Raw genomic sequence first — 23,843 nt, forward strand, 5'->3', positions numbered from 1 at the left:
ATGAGGATAGAGATTTTTGTAGTATTCAGAGATGATATTTTATATTTCCATGGTATCAGTTGTAATATCTCTTTTTTAATTTCTGATGCACATATAGCTCTTTTCCATTTCTGGTTAATCTAGTGAGAGGCCTGTCGATTTTGTTTATCTTTTCAAAGAACCAACTTTTTATTTCATTAATCTTCTGTATCATTCTTTTGTTATCAGTGTTATTTAGTTCTGCTCTGATCTCAGTTGTTTCTTTTCTTCTGCTGGGTTTGAGTTTGGTTTGCTCTTCCTTTTGTATTTCCTTGAGACAATTCATTAGGTTGTTGATTTGTAATCTTTCTGTCTTTTGGTTATAGATATTGTAAGGCTATGAATTTTCCTCTTAAGACTGCTTTTGCTGAACTTCATAGATTTTGATAACTTGTGTCCCCTTTGTCATTTAGTTTGAAGAATCTTTTGATTTCCATGTTAATTTCCTCCTTGACTCAGTAATCGTTGAGCTGCAGGTTTTTAAATTTCCATGAATTTGTGTATAGTTGAGTGTTTCTGTTGGAATTGATTTCTAATTTTATTCCACCGTGGTCTGAGAAGATACATGGCATGATTTCTATTTTTTTTTAATTTTCTTGAGACCTGTTTTGTGGCTTAGAATTTGGTGAGTCTTAGAGAATGTTCCATGAGCTGATGAGAAGAATGTACATTTAGTAGTTTTTGGATAGAATGCTGTAAATGTCTGTTAGGACAATTTGTTCTAGATTCTCATTTAAATCTATTTTTTCTTTGTTTATTTTCTGCTTGAAGGATCTGTCCTGTTTTGTCAGTGGGGTGTTGAAGTCCCCAGCTATTACAGTGCTGCTGTTTATTGTTTTGTTTATATCAAGTAGGGTTTGCTTTATGAATTGGGTGTACCTATGTTAGATGCATAAATATTTAGAATTGTCATGTCTTCTTGTTGAATCATTCCCTTCATTTTATAATGACCATGTTTGTCTTTCTTTACTCTTGTTGATTTGAATTCTATGTTATCTGATAGGAGAATGGCTGCACCAGCTTTCTTTTGGTTTCCTTTTGCATCTGCCATTGTTTCTATTCCTTCACTTTGTGTCTGAATGAGTCCTTGGTTAAATGTGTTTCCTGGAACAGCAGATACTTGGCTTGTATTTTTTTTTTTTTTTTTTTTTATCCATTCTTTCATCCTATGTCTCTTCAGTGGGGAGTTCAAGCTATTCACATTTATTGACAGAATTGATAAGTGGGGTGGATTCCTGTTCATCTTGTTGAGTAGAACTTTATTGGTTTGTTTTACCTCTTGAGCCATTGTGGTATCTGGGTTCTGATCTTTAGTTTTTGGATGATTTTACACTGGTGGGTGTGTATTGTGCTGATCTGTGTATAATGCAGTTTTGAGTACTTCCTGCAGGGCATGTCTGGTTTTCAGAAATTCTGTCAGTGTTTACTTGTCTGAGAAAAGTCTTTATTTCTCCTGCATATAAGAAACTTAATTTTGTAAGATACAGAATTCTAGGCTGGCCATTATTCTGGTTGAGAAGACTGAAAATGGGGTCCCAATCCCTTCTGGCCTGTAAGGTCTCAGTTGAGCAGTCTGCAGTTAGTCTGATGGGTTTTCCTTTGTAAGTTACCTGGTGTTTTTGCTTTACAGCTTATAGGAGGTCCTCTTTAGTGTTTATTTTACCCAGTTTGATGAGTACGTGTCGTGGTATTTACCTCTTTGTGATGAATCTCCCAGGAGTCCTTTGAGCTTCTTGTACCTGGGTATCTAGATTTTTGGAATGGCCTGGAAAATTTTCCTGATTATTCCCTCAGATAGGTTTTCTACCCCTGTGTATTTTCTTTGCCCTCAGAAATGCCTATGATTCTTATGTTAGGCCTCTTTACATAATCCCATATTTCGTGTAGGCTTTGTTCGTTCTTATTTCTCTGTTCTTTCTCTTTGACTGACTTGTTTAACTCAAAGGGGCTGTCTTCAAGCTTTGAGATTCTTTATTCTGCTTGATGTAGCCTATTAATCTTAAGGCCTTCCATTGTTTTGTATTTCCTTGAATGAATTTTTCATTTCCAGAAGTTCCGTGTGCTTTTTTAAATAATTGAATTAGTGAATTTTTCACTCATTTTCTGCATTGTTTTTGTGGTTTCTTTGTGTTGGGTTTATATTTTATCTTGTATTTCATTGAGCTTCCTTACAATCCGTATTCGAAATTCTTCATTTGTCATTTCAGTCTTTTCATTTTGGTTGGTATCCATCGGTTAGGAGTTATGGTTTTCTTTTGGGGGTGTCCTTTTGCTCTGATTTTTAATGTTTTTGAAGTTCTTTTGCTGATTCCTTTTCATCTGACCTCTCGATTGAGACCCAGGGGTGCTAACCCTGGCTTACGGGGCCTGTCTCCTGGTCCCTGAAGATCAGTCCCTGAGCATGCCAGGGAGCGGAGTGCTGGTCCTGAGTTGCCTATGGGTGTTCTAGCAGGTTTGATGAACTTCTTCGATTACCTTTGATGAACTTCTATCGTCACCTCTTCCCAACAGTGTGTAGCGAGTTAGGCCTCCCAGCTTACTCTCAAAGATGGTGTGTGGTACTTGTGAGTATGAATTAGCCGCTCCTTGTTTGCTTGATTTGGAGGGTGCTTTGGTTAGCTATGTGTTTGTTCCCCGTCATTGATTGAAGTTTGCATGGAAAAGCCAGCTTCCGAGATGTTTTTTTGTACCCTTGGTCAGCTCTGGACCCCCAGGTGGGACACACAAATGCTCCTAGCTTTAGGAGGGACCTGGTAGCTCCCAGGGGTTGCTTGATCTCTTCTCCACTGTGGCTGGATTGTGAGAACCTGAGAGGCTTTGGAAAGCCTCAGCGAGGTTGAGACGTTGCTTATCCAGCTACTAGGGGGAGCTGGTGGTATGAAGTTTAGGGCAATCTCACAAAGCCTGGAAGGCTGTTCCTGAGGGTTGGGCCTAATCAGTTGAGTGCTAAGGCCCACGGCCAGGCTCTTTCGGCTCTTGTCCACTGGCACAGTTTCTTTGTGGGATGGGGTGAGCGTCCTCCATATTTGTGCCCTGGAACTCCACAGCATTCTCCCATCAGGTCAGACCGCATGAGTTTCTTCACTTTCCAAGACTGTCTGTTGTGTCTGACCTACTAGTGTGCATCTGTGCCGTCCACTGGTGGGTAGGGGGCTCCCCAGTTGTGCATGCCTGTTCCACTATAGAACCCCAAGGGTAGTGAAGTACGCCTCTCTGTTCACAGGTGCTTCTGTTAGGGGCATGCTCCTGCCAGGGAGAAGCAGCCACTCCCGAGTTTCTTGGCTCAAGCTGCACTCCCTTTTGTAATTAGTGGGAGGAGGGGCTGCTGCTCCCATTCAGCTGGCAGGCCATTCGGTTGTCATGGGAACCAGGGGCTAGGCTAATTCACTTTGAGTGTACATCCCTATCCAATATGGTGGTTCTCCAGCCCAGGTAGGGGATGGGCACACTCACAGATCCCTTTTCCTCAGCATCCCTTCACACTCTCCCGTTGGATATATCTGGGAGGGCTTCCTTGCCACCCGAGTCTGGGACTGAGACCTCTCCCCTGCGTCTCCCTGCATCATTCATGTGTCCAGTGGGCACCAGGTCCAGCCTGCCTGTGTAAGCCACCAGCCTATGATCCCATGAAACGCTGGTGTGAATCATCTTTGAATCTTTGGTTTTTATACAGTAGGCATTCAAGGAATGAGTCACAAAGGAAAAGATTCTTAATTTTGACTATGTAATATGTGCAAGGAAGTTAATCTGAATTAAAAGATGACTTGCAAATCCAGAAAAATATTGGCAAAAATGGGTTAGCTAGAGGATAAGTGTATATGTCTGTATACATATTTTTATGTGAAAATTTATGCCAAAAAATCAGGAAAAACCTTATATTCTGAAAACAAGTTACCTATGGAGAATTACAGCTGATTAACAAACATATAGAAAATTGTTTGCTTTCTAGTAGTCAAAGAAATGCAAATTAAAGTAGCAGTAAGGTAATATTTCTTATCTGCCACTTCAGAAAACATTTTTAAAAACTGTAGTACCTAATGTTGTCAAGGAAGATATTCTCACATACAGTTACTGGGTACATACAGTAATATAAATATTTTTGGAGAGCATCTGAGAAGTTTGTATTAAGCATTAAAATTGATTATAATAGCAGACCCTGTAATTCCATTTCCGCGCTTAGGAAATCATCCTAAACAAAGCAAAAACATTTTGCAACAAGATTTTCATTGCAGAATTCTTTATAATAGCAAAATTTTGGAAATAGCTCAGATATGCACTTTATTTATCCGTTTGTTTAAATCATTCCTCATTCTGTAAAGGATTTAATGCCTCGAATAGGAGAATGGTTAAATCAATTGTGGTTTATTTCCTTTATAGAATCTTGTATTGACATAAAAATACTTCTAAAAGTATAAAAAGAGAAAAGTCTGCTTTACCTATAAGCAACATCCTTTTCTTGAACTTGGCTTTCAGGACACTGTTCCTTCCTGGTTTTCATCTTTTTAGACTGACTTTCTTCTTCGTCTCCTTTTATGTTTCATTTTTATCTCCCCAACCTCTTAAGATTAGAGTACCCCAAGGCTCAGTTTTTTATCTTCTCTGTTTCTTTCCATTGATGATTTCCAATCTCATGGCTTGGAATAATACCTGTATGCTAATGACTCCCAAATTTATATATTCTGCATAGACTTTTCTTCTGAATTCTAGACTCATATCCAGCTGGCCTACTGTACATCTCCATTTATATGTGGATAGCTCACACTTAACATGTTCAGAGCTAAACTCCTGATGCTAATGCTTTACCATTTGTTCAGGCAAACACTTTGGCATCATCTTTGATCTCTTTCTGCACCTTCTACCCTTTATCTGGTCTATCAGGATATCATTTTAGTTCTGCAGTGTGTTCAGAATCCAGCTACTTCTTATCAAGTTCCCTGGATTACTGCAACAGACTCTTAACTGTCTCTCTGCTTCTACTCTCCCTTCCGTATTCTGTTCTCAGAAGAGCATCATAGTAATAGTTCTCAACTAGGTTGCTTTTGCCTCCCAGCAGACATTTGACAATGTCTGGAGATATTCTTGGTTTTCACAAATAGAGGGGTGGTGTGGTGTGCTACTGTCTTCTAGTGGGTAGAGGCCAATGGTGCTGCTAAATATCTTGCAGTGTATAAAACAGTGCTCGTCTACACCCATAATACAAAGCCAAATAAAAAATAATGATCTGACTCAAAATTTCTGCTATTATTAAGAAACTCTGATGTAGCATATTATTTTTCAAACATAAACCATGTCATCACACTCCTCCCTCCCATGGCTCTCAATGTCATTCAAAGTAAAAAAAAAAAAAAAAAAAAAAAAAAATCGTATAGCTTATGTGGCCCTCCCATACCTGGCCCTCTTTTGCCTCTTGCAATTTGTCTTGCTTATTCTATTCCAACCATCCTAACCTTGCTGTTCTTTGAATACAAGCGTTCTCCCACACTGGGCTTGTGTGCCAGCAGTCCTCTCTGCCTGGAATGCTCCCTTTGTGCAGTACCCTCGCCTTCTTAAAGTCTTTGCTTTTATCTGCTCAGTGAGGCTCTCTAGCCAATGGCATTTAGAATTGCCACCCACCTCTCCTCCCCTGGCACTCCCGGTTCACATTATGCACCCCCCTTTTGCTATAGCACTTTTTCCTTCTTATGTTCTATAAAATATATTTATATCATGTTTATTACTTATATTGACAGTACTCTCCCTTACACCCCCTATAAGAATGTAAACTGCGAAAGGGAAGAGTTGTGTTTTTTTTTTTAAACTGATAAATCTTAAGACCTGTGTTCAGGCCTGAAACAGGGTTTGGCACAAAATGGATACTTGGTAAATATTGCACAAAACAGATACTCTGTAATATTGTTGAATTAGTGAATAACATTTTAGTTGTAGTCCTCAATAGCATTTTGGATTATTTTAATGTCTTTTGAGTTTTCTAAAATTTCCCATATTTCTGTGATATATAGACATTCTTTTTATAATAGGAAAGGTAAAGTAAATGTTATAAATTTTATAGTGGTTAAATATTTTGTCTTAGTGAAATTAAAACATACTGTTTTCTCTGTCTTTAATATTTTCAAATGTTAGGTTTCTGAAGCAGCATATAAAATGTATATGATCTTAGTTTTGTTAATATGTGTTAACATTTCCAGATAAAAAGGTTAAACATATTTTTTATTTTCAAAGGACTATGATTTAATCTCCAAAGAACCAAAACCTTTTGTATTCGAGGGAAAAGTACATGGTCCTATTATTGTTCCTACGGCAGGAGAGGAAGCATCTGGGAATTCAGGCAATTTAAGAAAAGGACTTGCAATGAAGGAGAACGGATCTCCGAAAGGTGATAAGAAAGCTACCCTTGTGGATCCAGCAAAAGAAGATATTAAAGATAATGACAGAACATTACAACAGCAGTTAGGTGATCAAAATAGAACTACTTCATCAGTCCATGGCTTAAACAATGATATTGTGAAGGCCTTAGACCGAATTACCTTGCAGAATATTCCTTCTCAGACCACCCCGGGCTTTGCTACAGGAATGAAGAAAGACCACGGTCTCCCTCTTACTGTCCTTACGTGCACCAAAGCTTGTCCTCACTTGGCTACCTGTGGAAATGTTCTGTTTGAGGGAAGAACAGTTCAGCTAGGGAAGCTTTGCTGCACTGGAGTTGAAACTGAAGATGATGAAGATTCTGAATCTAATTCATCAGTGGAACAAGCATCAGTTGAAGTACCTGATGGACCAACACTCCATGACCCAGACCTCTATATTGAGGTTGTGAAAAATACAAAGTCTGTCCCAGAATATTCAGAGGTGGCTTATCCTGATTATTTTGGTCACATTCCACCTCCATTCAAAGAGCCTATTTTAGAAAGGCCCTATGGTGTACAAAGGTAAGTTATCGATTTCTTCCTCCTTCTAAATAAGACTGTTGTCAAGATATGAAGCATACTTAAAAAAATTACTTTGGACATTTAGGAAGGAAATTACTCTGAATTAAAGTTTCTGTATTTTTGTATTCTGCTTTGGAAATTGTGCATTGTTTGAAATTGTCCTCATGGGTTTACTTTATTTTCTCAAGCTCATTACTTATTCAAATGAAGCCAGAATAGTAGGCCTTATAATTTGAAAATTTTCTATGTAGACTGAATCTTAAAATATGAAAGTATATTATTTAATCATCTTTGAATAAATATTACCTTAGAAATATTAATTTGGTAATTTTTCATTTGAACTTGATTTGGGTATATGATTTAAAAATAGGCTATAAATAAAGCAATGTGGGCAGTCTTTTGTTTTAAAATTTGATATTTTAATTGGAAATGTACAATGTAAAAATTTGGGATTCATAAAAGCAGTAACTAAGGTTATTAAATATTGCCAAGATTAGATATTATGACTAATATTATATATTGCCAACTAGTGAATATTTGGCTTATAAAAATACCTTTTTTGGTGCATCTGGACTAGTTTTGGTGATTATGGTTAAGGTTTTGTGATGATGGCTTATCAATATCTAAAAAAAAAATTGTATACTCTTGTTATGAGTATAGTATATAACGGACAAGGAAAACCTTGCTGTGGATATTTGATTCTCCTTAGACTAAGCTCCTTTAAGACAATAATGTGTTTTATTTATTTTTTCTGTGGCATCTTAGATAATTCATCATTTTTACTTAGTAACTTAGTGTATGTTTAGTGCTACCCATTGGCTCCTTGATCCATAGGTGTGGAGTCCCACACATCATAGCATTGGAACAGAGGACTTTCTTGGGACCGATCTATGGGAGTGGCTTTGTGCCAGGTCATCTACTGTATCAGAGACAGCACCATCCAGAGGCAGCTGTCCTGACGGAGTTTGGAATGGCCTTCAAAGGCCCGGGAGAAGCTCTGATTCAGAGGAAATGCTCAGCATGGATGGGTTGTGATCTTTCAGGATGCAGTGTGCACACTAAATTAGAAACTTGTGCATAGTTCTGTATCCCCAGTAGAAAGAATACATGGGTCTGGGAACCAGGAGGTGGGAACAGAAGTGGCCCTATACTGTAGCTTCCAGTATCCCATTGGGAGACTTTGTGCTTTCTGTCTTTACACTTCTGGGCTCTGCAGGTTTAGAAGTCCCGGTCTTCAAAGTGGGTGCAGTCTTACCACAGGGGACACAGCCAGGGTACAATATAATTACAAACTGTGGTTGCCAGCTGGGTACTTTAAACTCCTTGACTCTGGGACCAGCAACGGGGGAGAGGCTTTACTAACTTAACACAAGTGATTGACCCGTATCAGCTAAAGGAGGTAGGGTTGCTTTTGCACAATGGCAACAGCTTGGAACTCAGGCAGTCCACTTACTTGCTTCTTGCTATTCCCTTGCTTAATTTTAACTGTGAATGGACACATCACAGCCACCCTGGAATGAGAATGACATGATTCCCAGGGGAATCCTATCAGGAATGAGAGTTTGCGTCACTTAATCAGGTAAGTTACTAAGACCTGCAGAAGTGATAGCTGAGGGTGAGAGGGATTTAAATAGATACCGGAGGATGGAGATGAGGAGTTGTGGCCGTGAGAACAACTGCAGTAATGGGGATAAACTCTGTGCCACTCATTTTTCTTCTAAGTTTCCCCTTAGGGAAGGCCCACAAGAGCACGCCTCATTGTGTCTTGGCATCTGCTTTTTGAAGGACCTGAACTAACACAGTTGGAGTGAGTGAGAATCAGGCAGCAACTCGATATTTCTTCTTTTCGGCATCATCTCTTAGCTCTTTACCTCTTCAAACATGTCATCTTGACTATAGAAGGCACTTCCTGAATTTTAAGTGCTCTTTAAGGCCTGAAAGCAAGTTTTTTTAAATTAAGTTGCCTCAAACTGAAAGTATTTTCTCTTCTGACTAGCCTGTAATACCTGAGGTAAGGTTAGAAGGAAGGATTGTGAACTAGAGGCATAACTATCGTATCAGCTTCTGAATCCCAGCCTTAATTCTGACCACCAAGGAACCCTCTTATTTCCCCTCATGGACTTCATGGTATGAAAGTTTTCATCAATCAAGACTCTTATTTAAGTATTGTACCCATTTATGTTAATAAAGGATGTCTATTTTTGCCAAACAGCCTCTGAGCAACATTGATAACCAGGGCTAACCCTGTTTGATTGATATCTTTGTAGACATCATTATGTAAAGAAACTTAATGATTAAGTCTAGCTTTATTGCAGATAAATGTATGATGGCTATGACTAGCTGTCATACCTTTGTGAATCCTTAAAATGTCTTTACTGCAGGTGAGGAGCTACCACCCTCAGCCCTACTGACCTCTGTTCTCTTTGAGCAGCTATTTCTGATGTTGGGCTTTGTTCTTGCCTGGATTGCTTGGTTTTCAGAGAATATTGTTCCATCCATGGTCCCAAGCTCCACTTCCTCTCTACACAGGACTGGGCCTATCTGATGGTAGAGGAATTTATACAGACAGGAAATTAGTGTGGCTCGTCTCCAACCTTCTCCTATCTTTTGGTATCTATGATAAGTTCTCTCAGCTTGTTTCTGAAACCCTGACCTTGGAATTGTCCTGCATCTAATCTGCAAATTAGAATCCAGCTTATTCTTTATATTAGGCCACCTGTAGGACTTTGTCATGATGTAACTGATTTATTTTTACTGCCTGTGTACATAGTGTAATGTACCACTGAGTTTGTCTGCTATTCAAAACAAAGCTTTAAGATATATTTTTGATACCCTGAGGTAAATAGCATGATGAAAGGTCAAAAGGTAAATGAGAATTGGTGCATGTGTTTTAAAGGTAGATGTGTTGGTATCCAGGTTAAAGTGTGGAGGAGATGGAGTTTAAGAAAATAGGCACAGAAAACCCAGAATTTAAAACTCAATTATCTATGTTTGCTTTTGGAAAATTCCAATGAGTAAAACAGGACTGGACTCCAAATCACCTTTGAGGATTGAGTGATCCATGTCTCTCCAGAAGTTTCAAAGATTTCTTTCTTATTAAAGAGGTTTTTCCCATTGGTTTTCATGCTTTAATGAAGATGGCTTCTGATTTATTGCTACAGAAATGTCATAAATTCTGAAGCAATCTAAAACCTTTATCTGCTAGTCTCTCATCATCATATATTTTGTGTGATGGTAACTGTTATAAGTTTGATGATTTATATACCCTATGTTGCATAGAACACCTTTTATCACAGTTGTCATAATTCTATTTTCATATCATATTTGTCAGAATTTCCATGGGTATCAAATATAAGTTTTGATATGAGGCAGGAATACAACCATATTTCACTATGGAGTTGCAGCCCTGAGAACGATTGCATTGATGAGGCTGAAGTTTCATTTTTCAGTGAAACAATATGATTCTCTTTATTACTTAGATTTATAGGACCTGCCCCACAATATAATTGTTTTAGCTAAAACTACAGCAAAAAACAAAATATTTTTATTCTAAAATGTTTACAAATTTATAATAGATAAAAGTACTTTGATATTTGAAAGTTACTGCCTTTTCTCTCCTAATTTTATATGCTTTTCGCAGGTACAGTTGACACTTCAACAATGCAAGGGTTAGGGGCACTGATCCTTGTGCAGTTGAAAATATTTGATTCTCCCCCAATTTAACTACTGATAGCCTGCTGTTGACTGGAAGCCTTACCGATACCATAAACAATTGAGTAACACTTATTTTGTATATGTGTTACATACTGTATTCTTATAATAAAGCTAGAGAAAAGAAAATGTTATTTAAAAAATCATAAGGAAGAGAAAATATATTTACTCTTCATTAAGGGGAAGTGGATCATCACAAAGGTCTTTATCCTTATTGTGTTTGTTTTTTTTTTTGAGACAGAGTCTCACTCTGTTGTCTGGGTTAGAGTGCTGTGGCGTCAGCCTAGCTCACAGCAACCTCAAACTCCTGGGCTCAAGCGATCCTTCTGCCTCAGCCTCCCGAGTAGCTGGGACCACAGGCATGTGCCACCATGCCCGGCTAATTTTTCTATATATATTTTAGCTGTCCATGTAATTTTTTTCTATTTTTAGGAGAGACGGGGGTCTCACTTTTGCTCAGGCTGGTCTCGAACTCCTAGTTCAAAGGATCCGCCCGCCTCAGCCTCCCAGAGTGCTAGGATTACAGGCGTGAGCCACCGCAGCCCCGGCCTCTCATTGTGTTTATGTTGAGTAGGCTGAGGAGGAGGAAGAGGAGAGATTGGCCTTGCTGTCTCAGGGCTGGCAGAGGTGGAAGAAAATCCATGTATAAGTAGGAGCTGCAGAGTTCAAACCTGTGTTGTTCAAGGATCAGCTACGTTTGTGAAGTGTTTATGTAGAAGTTGTGGTGAGCAAGGTAGTCCCAAGGCTTAAAGGTAGATAGATACCTCAAAGCTTAAGAGAGAAAATAATAATGTGTCATATGTTATACAGCTAAGCACTGTTTCATAATCCTTTTGTTTCACACACATCTCTCTCCTCCCTCCCTTTCTAAAATGTGTTTCTTACTTGTTTGTCATAATTTCAAAAGCATTGTAGTCGTTCACCTAGATCGCGCTTGGCAAACTATGGCCTCTGTGCCAAATCCAGCCCTACTGCCTGTTTAAGTTCAGCCCATGAACTAAAAATGGTTTTTACCTGTTTAAATGGTTAAAACAATTCAGAAGAAAATAATATTTTGTGGCACATGAAAATTATGTGAAATTCATATTAGTATGCACAAATAACATTTTATTGGAACACAGCCATGCTTGTTTTTTAATGTATATCTATGACTGTTTATGTGCTACAATGATAGAGTTGAATGGTTGTGACAGAGACCATATAGCCTGTAAAGCCTAAAATATTTACTATCTGGCCCTTTGTGGGAAAAGTTTGCTGATGCCTGTAGCTAGCCTGAAGGTTTTATGGTTCTATATTTATAATAAAATATCAAATATGGGCCAGGTAATAGGTATTTCTGAAGTACTCAGAAATGCTTATATTTTAAAATACATTGAGGATGTTGATTCTAGTTTGCTTATCTTATTTTCCTAATCTTCTGCATCTTATTTTTTGAGCAAATGGTGAACATCTTGTGAATTGCCAACTTTAGCCCTGTCCCTTTCTCAATGCAGTAGCGTTGTAAATTAATGATGTCAAAATTAATGAAGAGTTACTGTTTTGTCACTTTCAGAAAAAGGAAGCATTAGACTCCTTAAAATTATGCAGTGAAAATATTGTTATTTTGAATTTCTACTATGTAGCTATCATTCTTATGTGCAATCACTGATCTTCTTATTAATAAAAGAAAGTTCAGTATAAAATGAATGCAACTTCATTAAGGCCGGCAACGGTGGCTGACGCCTCTAATCATAGCACTTTGGGAGGCCAATGTAGTAGGATCTTTCAAGGCCCGGGGTTTGAGACCAGCCTGAGCAACATGGTGAGACTCCGCCTCTACTAAAAATAGAACAATTAGCCAGGCATGGTGATGTGTGCCTGTGGTCCCAGCTACTTGGGAGGCTGAGGCAGGAGGATCACTTGAGCCCGGGAGTTTGAGGTTGCATTGAGCTATGATCATTCTACTGCATTGTAACTCAGGCAACAGAACAAGACCCTGTCTCAAAAAAAACAAAATAAAACTCTGTACTTCATTTGGAAGGGAAACAGTCCATTATAAGATTCATAGTTCAATGTAGATAGCAGACTAACATAAAAAATACATTTATCAAAATAAAACAAAAATGAAAAATAAGAAAAAGGAAATACAGTGACTCTCACTCACAAAAACGTGTTCAACTTCACGCAAAATAAGAGAAATGCTATCATTTCCCACATATCAAATTGGCTAAAATCTACTTTTAACGGCACATTCTATTGATGAGGCTGTAGAAAACAAGCATTATCATATATTGAGGTTGGGAATGTTAATTGGTAATACCCCTTATGGAGGACAGTCTGACAGTGTCTACATATTTCCTTTGACATGTTAATCCCACATCTGGGAGTTTTTGAGATGTATTTATCTCATAAATCACGCATGTATGCAAGCACACAAACATAATTTGCATATGTATGAAATGATGTTCATAGTTTTTTATTGCAGCATTGTTTTGAGATTGGAAACGACTCAAATGCTTGTCAGTCAGAGACTAAATAAATTATGGTATATCCATTCTATGAATACTATACAGTGGTTGAAAAACAAAAAGTTTTCTATGCCCTGATGAAAAGAGCTATATGATGTATTATTCAATGAAATAAGCAAGATGCTTGTTTTATGACATTCTAAACTTTGTATCAGAAAGAGAGAAAAGCAATCTATATTTGTGTTTTCATGAAATAAAATCTAGAATAAAAGTAGTAAAAGCAGTTACCTGGCTGTGTGAATGGAGGATATGGGTTGTGTTGAAAGTGAGACTTTTCATTTTATGCGTTTATGTCATACTTGATTTTTTGTACAATGTCAGTATATTACCTCTGAAGAAATTTTAAATTAAAAGGTAGGTGAAGAATTGTGGCAAAAGCAAAAGAAGGATAGCAAAACCCTAGTTTTCTTTATATTAAGTTTAGAATGGCTTGGGAAACACAAGTACTTATGGAATTGAGGCAATAGTGAAAGTATTGGTAGGAGCAAAAGCAGCAGATAGTTTCTATTAAATGGTTTTTATGGGCCAGACACAGAATTCAGTAATAAGCATTTTGTATGCAGTGTATATATGCATACAAAGTATGTCATTTAATGCTGTAACAGCTCTATGAGAAAGGTGCTATTATTTCTCTTATTTTACAGAAGAGTAGGTGGAAGCTCAGGATTGTTGAGTAACTTATCCAAGGTTACACTGCTAGTAAATGGCAGACCCAAGAGTTAAACCCTGGTCTAGATCATGAGCCTATCCTGTTAGTCATGTATATGTAGTGATCACATGTATGTGGTTATATCATCATACTGTAAAGAAGAACACCTTGGATCTTTTTTTATAGAAGATATAGATAATATGGATCCTCAGAGAACACTGTTATATAATGAACATTTTCCATAATGTCCATAATGAATATAGCAATGAGGTTTACTAAATTGTTTCTTACAGTGTTGCTCTGTGGTTGAAAATATAACAAAGTATAGTTTTGTTACACATATCACATGTTCTTTTGAGTACGGACTGAAAGGGCTGCATGTTTTCCAAACTGCCCTGGATGCAAAAATGATTTTCTTCTGAGCCAAGTCTCTGATAAATGTTGAATGGCAGTTTCAATATTTTGAGGTCATAGTCCATGAGAGTGCCTGGAAATATGTTGTTTTGTTTTGATTGGAAATCCACATATTTTAATAGGCAGCTGAGATAAAGGAAGGAAGGATTGACATCCTTTTATAAAAGTTGATCTGCTTAACACAAATACATGTCTGAATAAAAGACTTTTTCCTTTTTATTAAGGAGGGCTTAGGGCAGAGCAAAGATTTCTCTTAAGTATTAATTTTAGGCCCAGTCTAATATAAATGGGCAATTATATCCCCCAAACTACAATGTCAGAGATTTAAAAACAGTGGTCTTGAGGCCTTATTCAACTTGCATATGAGTTTGGCTTAACTTGCAGACTATTTGTTTTTTTAAAAAAACTGATTGCCAACATTTAAGATTTGGGAGATTTCACATAGAAATCCTGTTTCTGGTGTTTCTTGAAAAGTTGGGTGTGACAGCCTTTACCTCTATTTCCTGCTTGGCAGTATTCAGCTTGTTTTTAGACAGAACCTGTGCTTCTCAGTTTCGCCCAGTCCGGCCAGTCAGCTTCTCTCAATTTTAGCACATGCTGCCTCCCTTCCCGCCCCCCATAGGGCCTGTGCTCTTTGACTCTGTTTTACATTACAGAATGTGGCTGTGAATCTAGCTGTTACAATCAGTCTTTTCATACTGCTTTCCAAAAAAAAAAAAAAAAAAAGAGAGAGAGAAACCAAAAAACAAACCCTTGTAAGTGTTAATTTTTGCATGTTTGTGGTATTTATTAACCTTAATAATAAATAAATTATTCTGGCAAATGGATATATTTAGTCATTCATCCCTACTTGAACACTTACATTTTTTGGGGTGTGGTATACTTGAGTGTATGTAAATGCCATCTCCTTCACTGTTGAAGGTCTAATGTAAATTCTGAATTTGTTTATGTATTCTTATAATTGCTAGCTTTTTAAAGAGTTTGTTTCTTTAGAAAGAATTTGGCATTTTAAAGTTATGATATTAAACTTAAATCAAGAATTTATAGCTTAATGCTCTGATACTGGGTCTTTTTTTTCCTGATCGAGTACTTTGTCAGTAATGAGTTATTTTTTGTAGAATAAAGTTAAGAGTAATTTATGCTTGACTGATTAGGTGATTAAGAATTTTAGCATTGCACTTTTTCTTTTTTCTAGTATTCTTTGTTCATATGTTTTAACTATCTTAACTTTTGATATTTTCCTGATAATTTTTAATTCTTCTATTAGGATATGTTCTTGACTCATTTTGAATTTAAGGTTACACTGTGATGTTGTTAGATATATTTCCAACTATGTAAGAGTTAGTACATCCTTTGATCATAGAAAAATATCTTTGTGCAGGAGACTAGTTTCGTATTTGTCTGAAGTTACGACATCGGTGTTTAGTGCATTCTTGAGATTTTATCATAATCATTTTGGCACATTTTCTTCCTCTGCTCTCAATAAATCTACAAACCATAGTTCTAATCTGCATTACCTATCTTTAGCTGAAATGTATAAACTTGAAATTTAAATGAGTTCTTACAATCAACTTGCTGTTTAAGAATAAGTTATACAATGAGAAGTAGTTATGTATTAACATTAGCAGGACTTTGTGGCCAGTCCACTTGGAGCTCCAGGCAATCTGGCTTTAGGATCCAAATCTCTTCTGTTTGGCTGCAGTTTGGTGCCACTTGGTGGTGGTTGTCTTTTTTGGCAGATATTGATGGGGAAGATTGTGGGTTCTGTGCATGACTCAGTGTTCTAGAACAGTGGCAGGGACTGTAGGAATTTTCCAGTTAGCTAGTGTCCATTTTGTTGGACTGATTCAGGGAGAGATCAGGCCTAGATAATTTTGGGGTCTCAGGGATCACCTTCCACTTCCTGATACAGGTGTTTCCCTCCCCTTCACCTTTCCTTTCCCACCACGAAAGAGAGGGGAGATTCTGCAGAACGTGTAAAACAACTGCCAGTTGCATTTTAGCTAAATTCCAGCTAGATGGGTTTAAAAAAAAAAAATCTCCTTCTTGTATAATCTTTGGCTACTCATATCTTTACCATTTCTAACATGCTGCTATCATGCATACAGAATTATTTACTTAAAGGTTAAATATTAAATAGTGAATCCAAGATTTTTTTTTTTTTTTTTTTTTTTTGTTGTTGAGACAGAGTCTCACTTTGTTGCCCAGGCTAGAGTGAGTGCCGTGGCGTCAGCTTAGCTCACAGCAACCTCAAACTCCTGGGCTCAAGCGATCCTACTGCCTCAGCCTCCCGAGTAGCTGGGACTACAGGCATGCGCCACTATGCCCGGCTAATTTTTTCTATATAGATTTTTAGGTGTCCATATAATGTGTTTCTATTTTTAGTAGAGACGGGGTCTCGCTCAGGCTGGTCTCGAACTCCTGACCTTGAGCAATCCACCCGCCTCGGCCTCCCAGAGTGCTAGGATTACAGGCGTGAGCCACCGCGCCCGGCCCCAAGATTTTTTTACTTTTATTTTTTAAACTCTTAGAATTGTGGCTGTATTCTACATGGTTATTTTCTAGAACTCAGACTCTGATAAGCACTGATTTTTGTCTTGCTCATTATGTGTTGATTTTTTTTTGTATGCAAAATACAGAATGTTTTTATTTTAAGAATTTTTTTATCATTTTATACTTTTTTGATTTAAAATTTATTTTGAAGAAAGTTGTGCATTGGCGTATAATAATGAATTTTGGTCAAACTTCTCTTTTATGATTTCAGGACAAAAATTGCCCAAGATATTGAGAGACTAATACATCAGAGTGATATCATAGATCGAGTGGTATATGACTTAGATAACCCAAAGTAAGTCTCATTTTTAAAAACTTTTATTAGTTTTATTTTTACTGTAAAATTTCAGCATTATTTCTAAAAGATAAAAAATTGTAGTTAATTTCCACCTAGTTTCTCCTCACTATATTGTCATCCTTTGGTAGGGATGTAATGGTAATGGCAGATCACATTTATTTACTTTAATTAAATATATCACATGCTTTGTTTTTAGGTGGATTTTTAATGGGTTTGAGATAAAGATTACCAGCTGATGCTGTGTTTTTAAAAAACTGAAATTACTTCCACGTAAGAGAGTGGACTTTTCACATACTGGCTTGTCCTGCAAAATTGAGCCTTTATATCCCTAGGACAACAGGTTGTCATCCCATTAGAAGGAACATGTGCTAATTCTCTACAGTTCCCACTACTGCCTCTTGTTTCTTCCTGCTTACAGTCTGCTTCAGTCGTTCAAGTTACCTGCCTGAGTTCTGAAGCCATTTGTTTGTGATCCTTGGTGTGTTAGTTGCTTACTACTTAGGATTATCACTGATATCATCAAATTTTAGGTTTTAAATATAAGTAAATAAATGAAAGTTACATATAATGAGTGTGACTATTATTTAGTTATCTGCTTTCTCAAATGTGAAATTCGATTATTCCTCCTTGGGTTTCTCCCCTCCCCCAACAGTGTGATATTTTGGGGAAATTTCATGTTTCACTGATCATATTTGGAGGATATAAAGTACTTCTTAAAGGCTTTGTTAGAGATGAGTAAAAGCTGTAACAAAGCTAATGACTGAATTTTAAATAGTATTCTTATAAAAGAGAAGAAACGTCTACCTTATTTATTATCTTAGTTATGTTAACATTCATAATTCCTTGTCTGATAAAACAGGCGGAAGTGGTAAAAACAGAAACTTAAGAACCCTCAGTGTGGCATACTAGCGCTATTTCTAACTGAAATGACTTTAGACAAAATCATTGAGTTTCTTGGAGTCTTAGTTTTCTCCTATTGGAATATAACGTCCAGAAGAGCAAGAATTTGTATTCAGTGAGGGAACCAAACACACAAAAAATTAAAACAGTTATCTGGTACCTAGTAGGTGCTGGATATTTACTTACTAAAATAATGAATGTATAAAATGAGGATAATACTTGTTCCTTTTTGATGCTAATTAAGATAATAGATGATGTGGTTCTCTAAATTGAAAATAATCTATTCGCCTGAGAACTGTATCGTTTAGTATAATAGAATTATTGCTACTCAGTACAGGTCATATGCAGTTGTAAAAAAGTCTGTTTTTTTCTGTATAATAATCAATATTTTAGAAATGACATTTATTCAGTGAGGCAAAAGTTGTTAATATATCAGTGTAAACATAGGAACAAGTCTCTAATTGTAATTACAATTTTTTTTTTGTCTATAAATGTTAGCCAGATTTTGTACTTTGCTTTGTGTTTTTTATATTCTTTGACTTAAAGGTAATGAGGAATGTAATGTGGCAATAATAATGTATTTTTAATCCAAAGTGTGTTTTTATTTATTTTTTTCTCACCTATTTAAATGCAATATATTTTAATATACTTACTTTAAAAAATTTTATTTAGTTATATCATTCCAGAAGAAGGAGATATTTTGAAGTTTAACTCCAAATTTGAATCTGGGAATCTGCGTAAAGTAATTCAAATTAGAAAGTAAGTTACTTAAGATTTTCTCATTTTGTGTGTGCATAGTTATTTTCCTAATCTTCATCAGGTTTCTTTATCTTCTATTTTCAGAAATGAATATGATCTTATTCTGAACTCAGATATAAACAGCAATCATTATCATCAGTGGTTTTACTTTGAAGTCAGTGGAATGCGGCCAGGTGTTGCTTACAGGTTTAACATCATTAACTGTGAAAAGTCCAACAGTCAGTTTAATTATGGTAAGACAATTTATTTTCCCAATTAAGAGGGTATGCAGGCATCTTAACTATAGAAAAGAAGTTTAAAAAAATTATCAATATGTTTTTAATGTTTCACTGTATTCTTTTGTTTTCCCTAATTCTCAAAATTCATATATTTATTGTGCAACATTTGAAATAGGTTAAGCTTTGATTTGTTGGTGAAATAGTTACTTTTGTGTAGGCAAGCCCTTTAAAATTTAATGGGTATGGTTGATTTCATCCAAGTTGAATTCAATTAAAGGTTTATTATACGTGTTCCAGTGGCTCCATCTGGTTGTGTGATTTTTCTTCTTTAGCCTATTAATATGATATATTATATTGGTTGATTTTTAGAATATTGAACCAGACTTTTTTATTTGTGGAATAAACCCCACTTGGTCATTGAGTATAATATCTAGTATTTTGTTAACAAAAAAATTTTTTTTTTAGAAAGGGGTAAGCAACGAGGCTTTATTTGAGCACTGTTGGGCAAGGGTAACAGGTCCCAAGCGAGGGGCCCGAGTGAGGTTCACGGGTCCGAGAGAGGGGCCCAAGAAGTTGCACCATCCAGAAGTTTTGTGTGGTTTTATATATGTTTTAGAGCTGGGGGTGGGGGGTTTTCTGTTCCATTACAGTTTTAGGGTGAGTATTGGGAACTAGGAGGGGCTGGTGGTCTGTATGGATTCCAGGAACCGGGACCCTTATCAGGGTAACCATCCAGGTGTGGCTATTCTTTAACTTAGCTGGGCCTTGCAGGCATTGTTTTCAGCAGGTCTCATGGGCTTCTTTTTTTCATTAGGGAGGGGAGGGGTGCCCGCCACCAGCCTTACATTCCGGCCTTTTAGTGATAATAGGGCACCTCGGTCTTTCTGGCTACCCCCTGCTTTTGAGGGGCATAGTGAGGGCTATGGGCTGGAGTCGGCTGGTGGAGGGATGACTGGAAGGGGAGAGTAGGGATGAAGAAGCATCTGATTTACTGCCACTCTGGATAATTCTTGTAGGCGATGTCGGAGAAACTGGGTGTTTGGCTATTTTAATATTTATACTCAGAAGGGGTATTGGTGTATAGTTTTTTTATTTTTATTTTTTCCTTTTGTATCTGATTTTGATATTATGGTAATAGTGATTTCACAAAATGAATTGAGAAATGTTCCCTCTTATTTTCTAGAAGCGCTTGTGTAGAATTGATGTTAATTCTTAAACGTTTGATAGAATTCTCCAGTGAAACCATCTGAATCTGGAGATTTTCATTTTAAGTAGTCTTTGAAACTGGAAATTTAATTTCTTCAATAGTTTTAGGGCTGTTCAGATGATCCCTTTTATCTTGAGTGAATGGTGGTGCTTTGTGCCTTTTAGGAATTGGTCTATTTTTTTCTAAGTTGTCAAATGTATGTATGGAGTTGTTTATAGTGTTTTTACTATCTTTTTGATGTCTGCAGGGTCTGTAGTGATATCCTCTATTTCTGTGGTCCCCAACCTCTGGGTTATAGACAGGTTAGGAGCTGGGCTGCATAGCAGGAGGTGAGTGGTGGGAGAGCCAGTGAAGCTTCATCTGTATTTACAGCCGCTCCCCATCACTGCATAAGCCCCACTTCCTATCAGATCAGCAGCAGCATTAGATTCTCTTAGGAGTGTGAACTCTACTATAAACTGTACACATGAGGAATCTAAGTTGTGTGCTCCTTATAAGAACCTAATGCCTGATGATCTAAGGTGTAGCTGAAGCAGTGATGCTAGTGCTGGGGAGTGGCTGCAAATACAGGTTATCATTAGAGAGGTTTGATTGCACAATAAATGTAATGTGCTTGAATCATCCCAAACCATCCTCCCCACAACCCCACCACAGTCCATGGAAAAACTGTCTTCCTTGAAATTGGTCCCTGGTACCAAAAAGGTTGGGGACCGCTGCTCTGTTCATTCCTGCTAATGATAATTTGTATCTTCTCTTTTTTGTGTCAGTCTAGTGAGAGGTTTATGCATTTTACTGACATTTTCAAAGAAGCAGCATTTTGTCTCATTGGTTTTCTGTAGTGTTTTTCTCATGAGACAACGAAAAAAAATCTATGCTGTTGTATTAGCAAAAATCTTAAGTATATAGTCTCATTTAAGGTTTTTGTGTAGAGCACTTTAATAAATACAAAACTAAGGGATATTGTCAGATACTTGGTAGTCAGACATTATGTCTGTGGAAGGTAATATAATTGTATGAACTTCGTATCAGCATTTTAAAATTGAAACATCAGATTTCAAGTATTTAATGTGATAATGGCAAATTTTTTGTGTAAAAGAACATTTTTTTTCTGGCATAAAAAAAAAACTTACCTTGAGGGTGGAGGAGAAACATTATGTATGACAAGTTATAAAATCTCAGAGGTCTCAATCATTTGTTGTAAATATTGAAAAGCTTTTAACAACTGAGACATGAGATACTATATGATGTTTCATATAAATCCTCTGAGTTATTAAAACCATGAATATAATGATGCCCTTTAAGGGGACATTTCTGAAAATTAAAGCTTTCAGTAATTGAAGAAGTTGTTCCCAATCATCACTATTTATGTGGGAAATAGGAAATCATATCCTTTAGAATCACTTCAGATGTGTGGGATAAAAGCTTTAGTCAGTTTCATTTATTTAATGTGATAATTATAGGAAGATTAGGTAGCATAATGTCCAGTTTGTTTATAAACACTTTTCACAGATTTTAAAATGTTTTAAGTAATTTAATTTTTAAATATTTTATTCTTTTAAACATGTATATTTTGACTAAAGCTTCAGTGAGTGTAGTGGTTTATGTTAACAGTGATATGAATATTCTTGATATAGTCTATTTCACATTCTTTTTTCTTTTTTGAAGTCACAGAGTTTGTGATTTTAGTATATAACTACTAATTATTGAGTGTGATATTTCTTAGAAACATTTGTTTGTTGACCCTAGCTTTCATATACGTATGTAACTTTAAAAATTACCTTAATAAAAACTCAAAGTATTATCAAAATAAGTAATCTAGTGATTTTTGCATTTAACTTAGTATGTATGATGCTAACATAGTATTTTTAGAGAAGAAAAGAACAATTAATTAAATGGAATTTTATTTGTATTTTGGGTGCTCTTTAAAAGTAGAATATAATGGCATATTTATTTCTGATATGATAGTCAATATAATTTTCAAATAATGCTACAAGTAGATGGCATTTTTACTAACTATATTTATTTATTTACTTAAAAATAGTACTTTTAACACTTTAAACTTCATTAAATATTTTAAAATTTTAAATTAACAGCATACATTCTGGAGCAATGCTTCTTCATTTTTTAAAAAAACGTATACCTCCATGTGATAGATAAAATAATCTCTTTCTTTAGTGTCATTTGAAATTTTAAAATGAATAAAATTCTGTAATTAAAACTAAAAGCAATGGGACAGATGGCTGCTTTATTTTTAAATATCCTCTCCTCCTTCCCCCTTCTCCTTTGGATATTCTTATATATATGTCACACTTTCCAAACTCAATTTGTAGAGAATTTGGAAAACGGAATGGTGTTAGGAAGAAAATAAAACCATTGACAATGCATCATCCAGAGATAATCACTTTAACATTTGTTGCTTCTTATATAGCCTTTTTTATAATGCAGTGTATGATTTCTGCATACACATGGTTATGTATTTATTTTATAGCCTTACATAGCCTTTTTTATAATGTAGTGTATGATTTCTACATATACATGCTTATATATTTATTTTTTAAAATTAATTTTTTAAATTACGGCTCATAACTCATGCAGTTTCATATTCTATATTTTAATCAAATATTGCAGCATTTTTTCTGGTCATTAAATATTCCTCTGAAACAGAGTTTTAATGACATCCTGTAGAGATACTGTAATTTATCCAAACCTTTCTTTGTTAGACATTTAAATTTTTGAATTATTTTCTATTTTAAATATTGCCAAGGTAAAATTAGTGTACTAAAATATGTGTGTTGTATAACTATTTAGTTTATAAATTCATGGAAGTGGAATATCTATGTGCCAGGTATAAATGCAGTACAAAACAATAGATATTTCATATGGGAAATTCAATGAATTGAAAACAGCTTAGAGAAAAAACTGTAGGAGAGAAAGAGAGCATCCAGAAAAACCATTGTTTAATATTTTATTATCTATCCTTAAACTTATTCAAATTCACATAATTTTAAAATTAAATTTTACTCTTTTACAGATTTAGGATTACAGTATGAAAACTCATGTGTAATACATTTTTTTATAACAATAATTTGTAAAAAAAAAAAAAAATTCCATGCCATTAAATAGTATTTGGCAACACCATTAGTAATGTCTATGTAATATTCCACGGATAAATTATTCCACAATAAATTATTTAAATGGTAACAGATTGATGAAGATTTAAGTCTTTTTCAACATTTCAAAATTATAAGCTGTTTTGCAGAAGATATCCTTAATTATTTGTTTTTGTGTATGTTTCTGATTATTGCTTTGCCATGAATTCTTAGAAGTAGAATTTCTCCGAGAAAATGAACATATGTTGCTGAAGACTAGGGAAAATGGGTACTATAGTGCTGGTAGAAGTATTAAATTAGTTTAGCCTTTTTGAAGTGCATTTGATACTTATGTTTTCAGTGTTTATATTTGACATCATCCATCCGGATTTATTTTGGTATTTTCTGTGAACTGGGATTTAACTTAATCCTATTCTTAGTAGTTAAGTAGCTACAACTGAATTCATTCTTTCTCCAAAGAGAGTTTTAAAATGTCATTGATGAATTTATTGGGTTCTTAGTCAAATATTTCACATTTACAATTCATTTGCAACTGTATACCTGATCCACTAATAAAACAAAGGTGGGAAACAT

At 35.8% G+C, this 23,843-nt stretch overlaps 1 protein-coding gene across 3 annotated transcripts in view; it reads left to right on the forward strand.

Moving 5' to 3' along the window:
* Positions 1-23,843, forward strand: part of AGTPBP1 (ATP/GTP binding carboxypeptidase 1) — a 172,887-nt gene that overhangs the window by 93,527 nt on the left and 55,517 nt on the right. For all 3 annotated transcript variants that reach the window (XM_069474070.1, XM_069474068.1, XM_069474069.1), the window contains 4 exons: positions 6,238-6,944; positions 16,990-17,073; positions 18,649-18,735; positions 18,820-18,968. In XM_069474070.1, the coding sequence (XP_069330171.1) occupies positions 6,238-6,944; positions 16,990-17,073; positions 18,649-18,735; positions 18,820-18,968 (1,027 nt within the window). The remainder of the gene's footprint in view (positions 1-6,237; positions 6,945-16,989; positions 17,074-18,648; positions 18,736-18,819; positions 18,969-23,843) is intronic.

Source organism: Eulemur rufifrons, chromosome 7, assembly GCF_041146395.1.
Source record: "Eulemur rufifrons isolate Redbay chromosome 7, OSU_ERuf_1, whole genome shotgun sequence".
Taxonomy (NCBI): domain Eukaryota; kingdom Metazoa; phylum Chordata; class Mammalia; order Primates; family Lemuridae; genus Eulemur; species Eulemur rufifrons.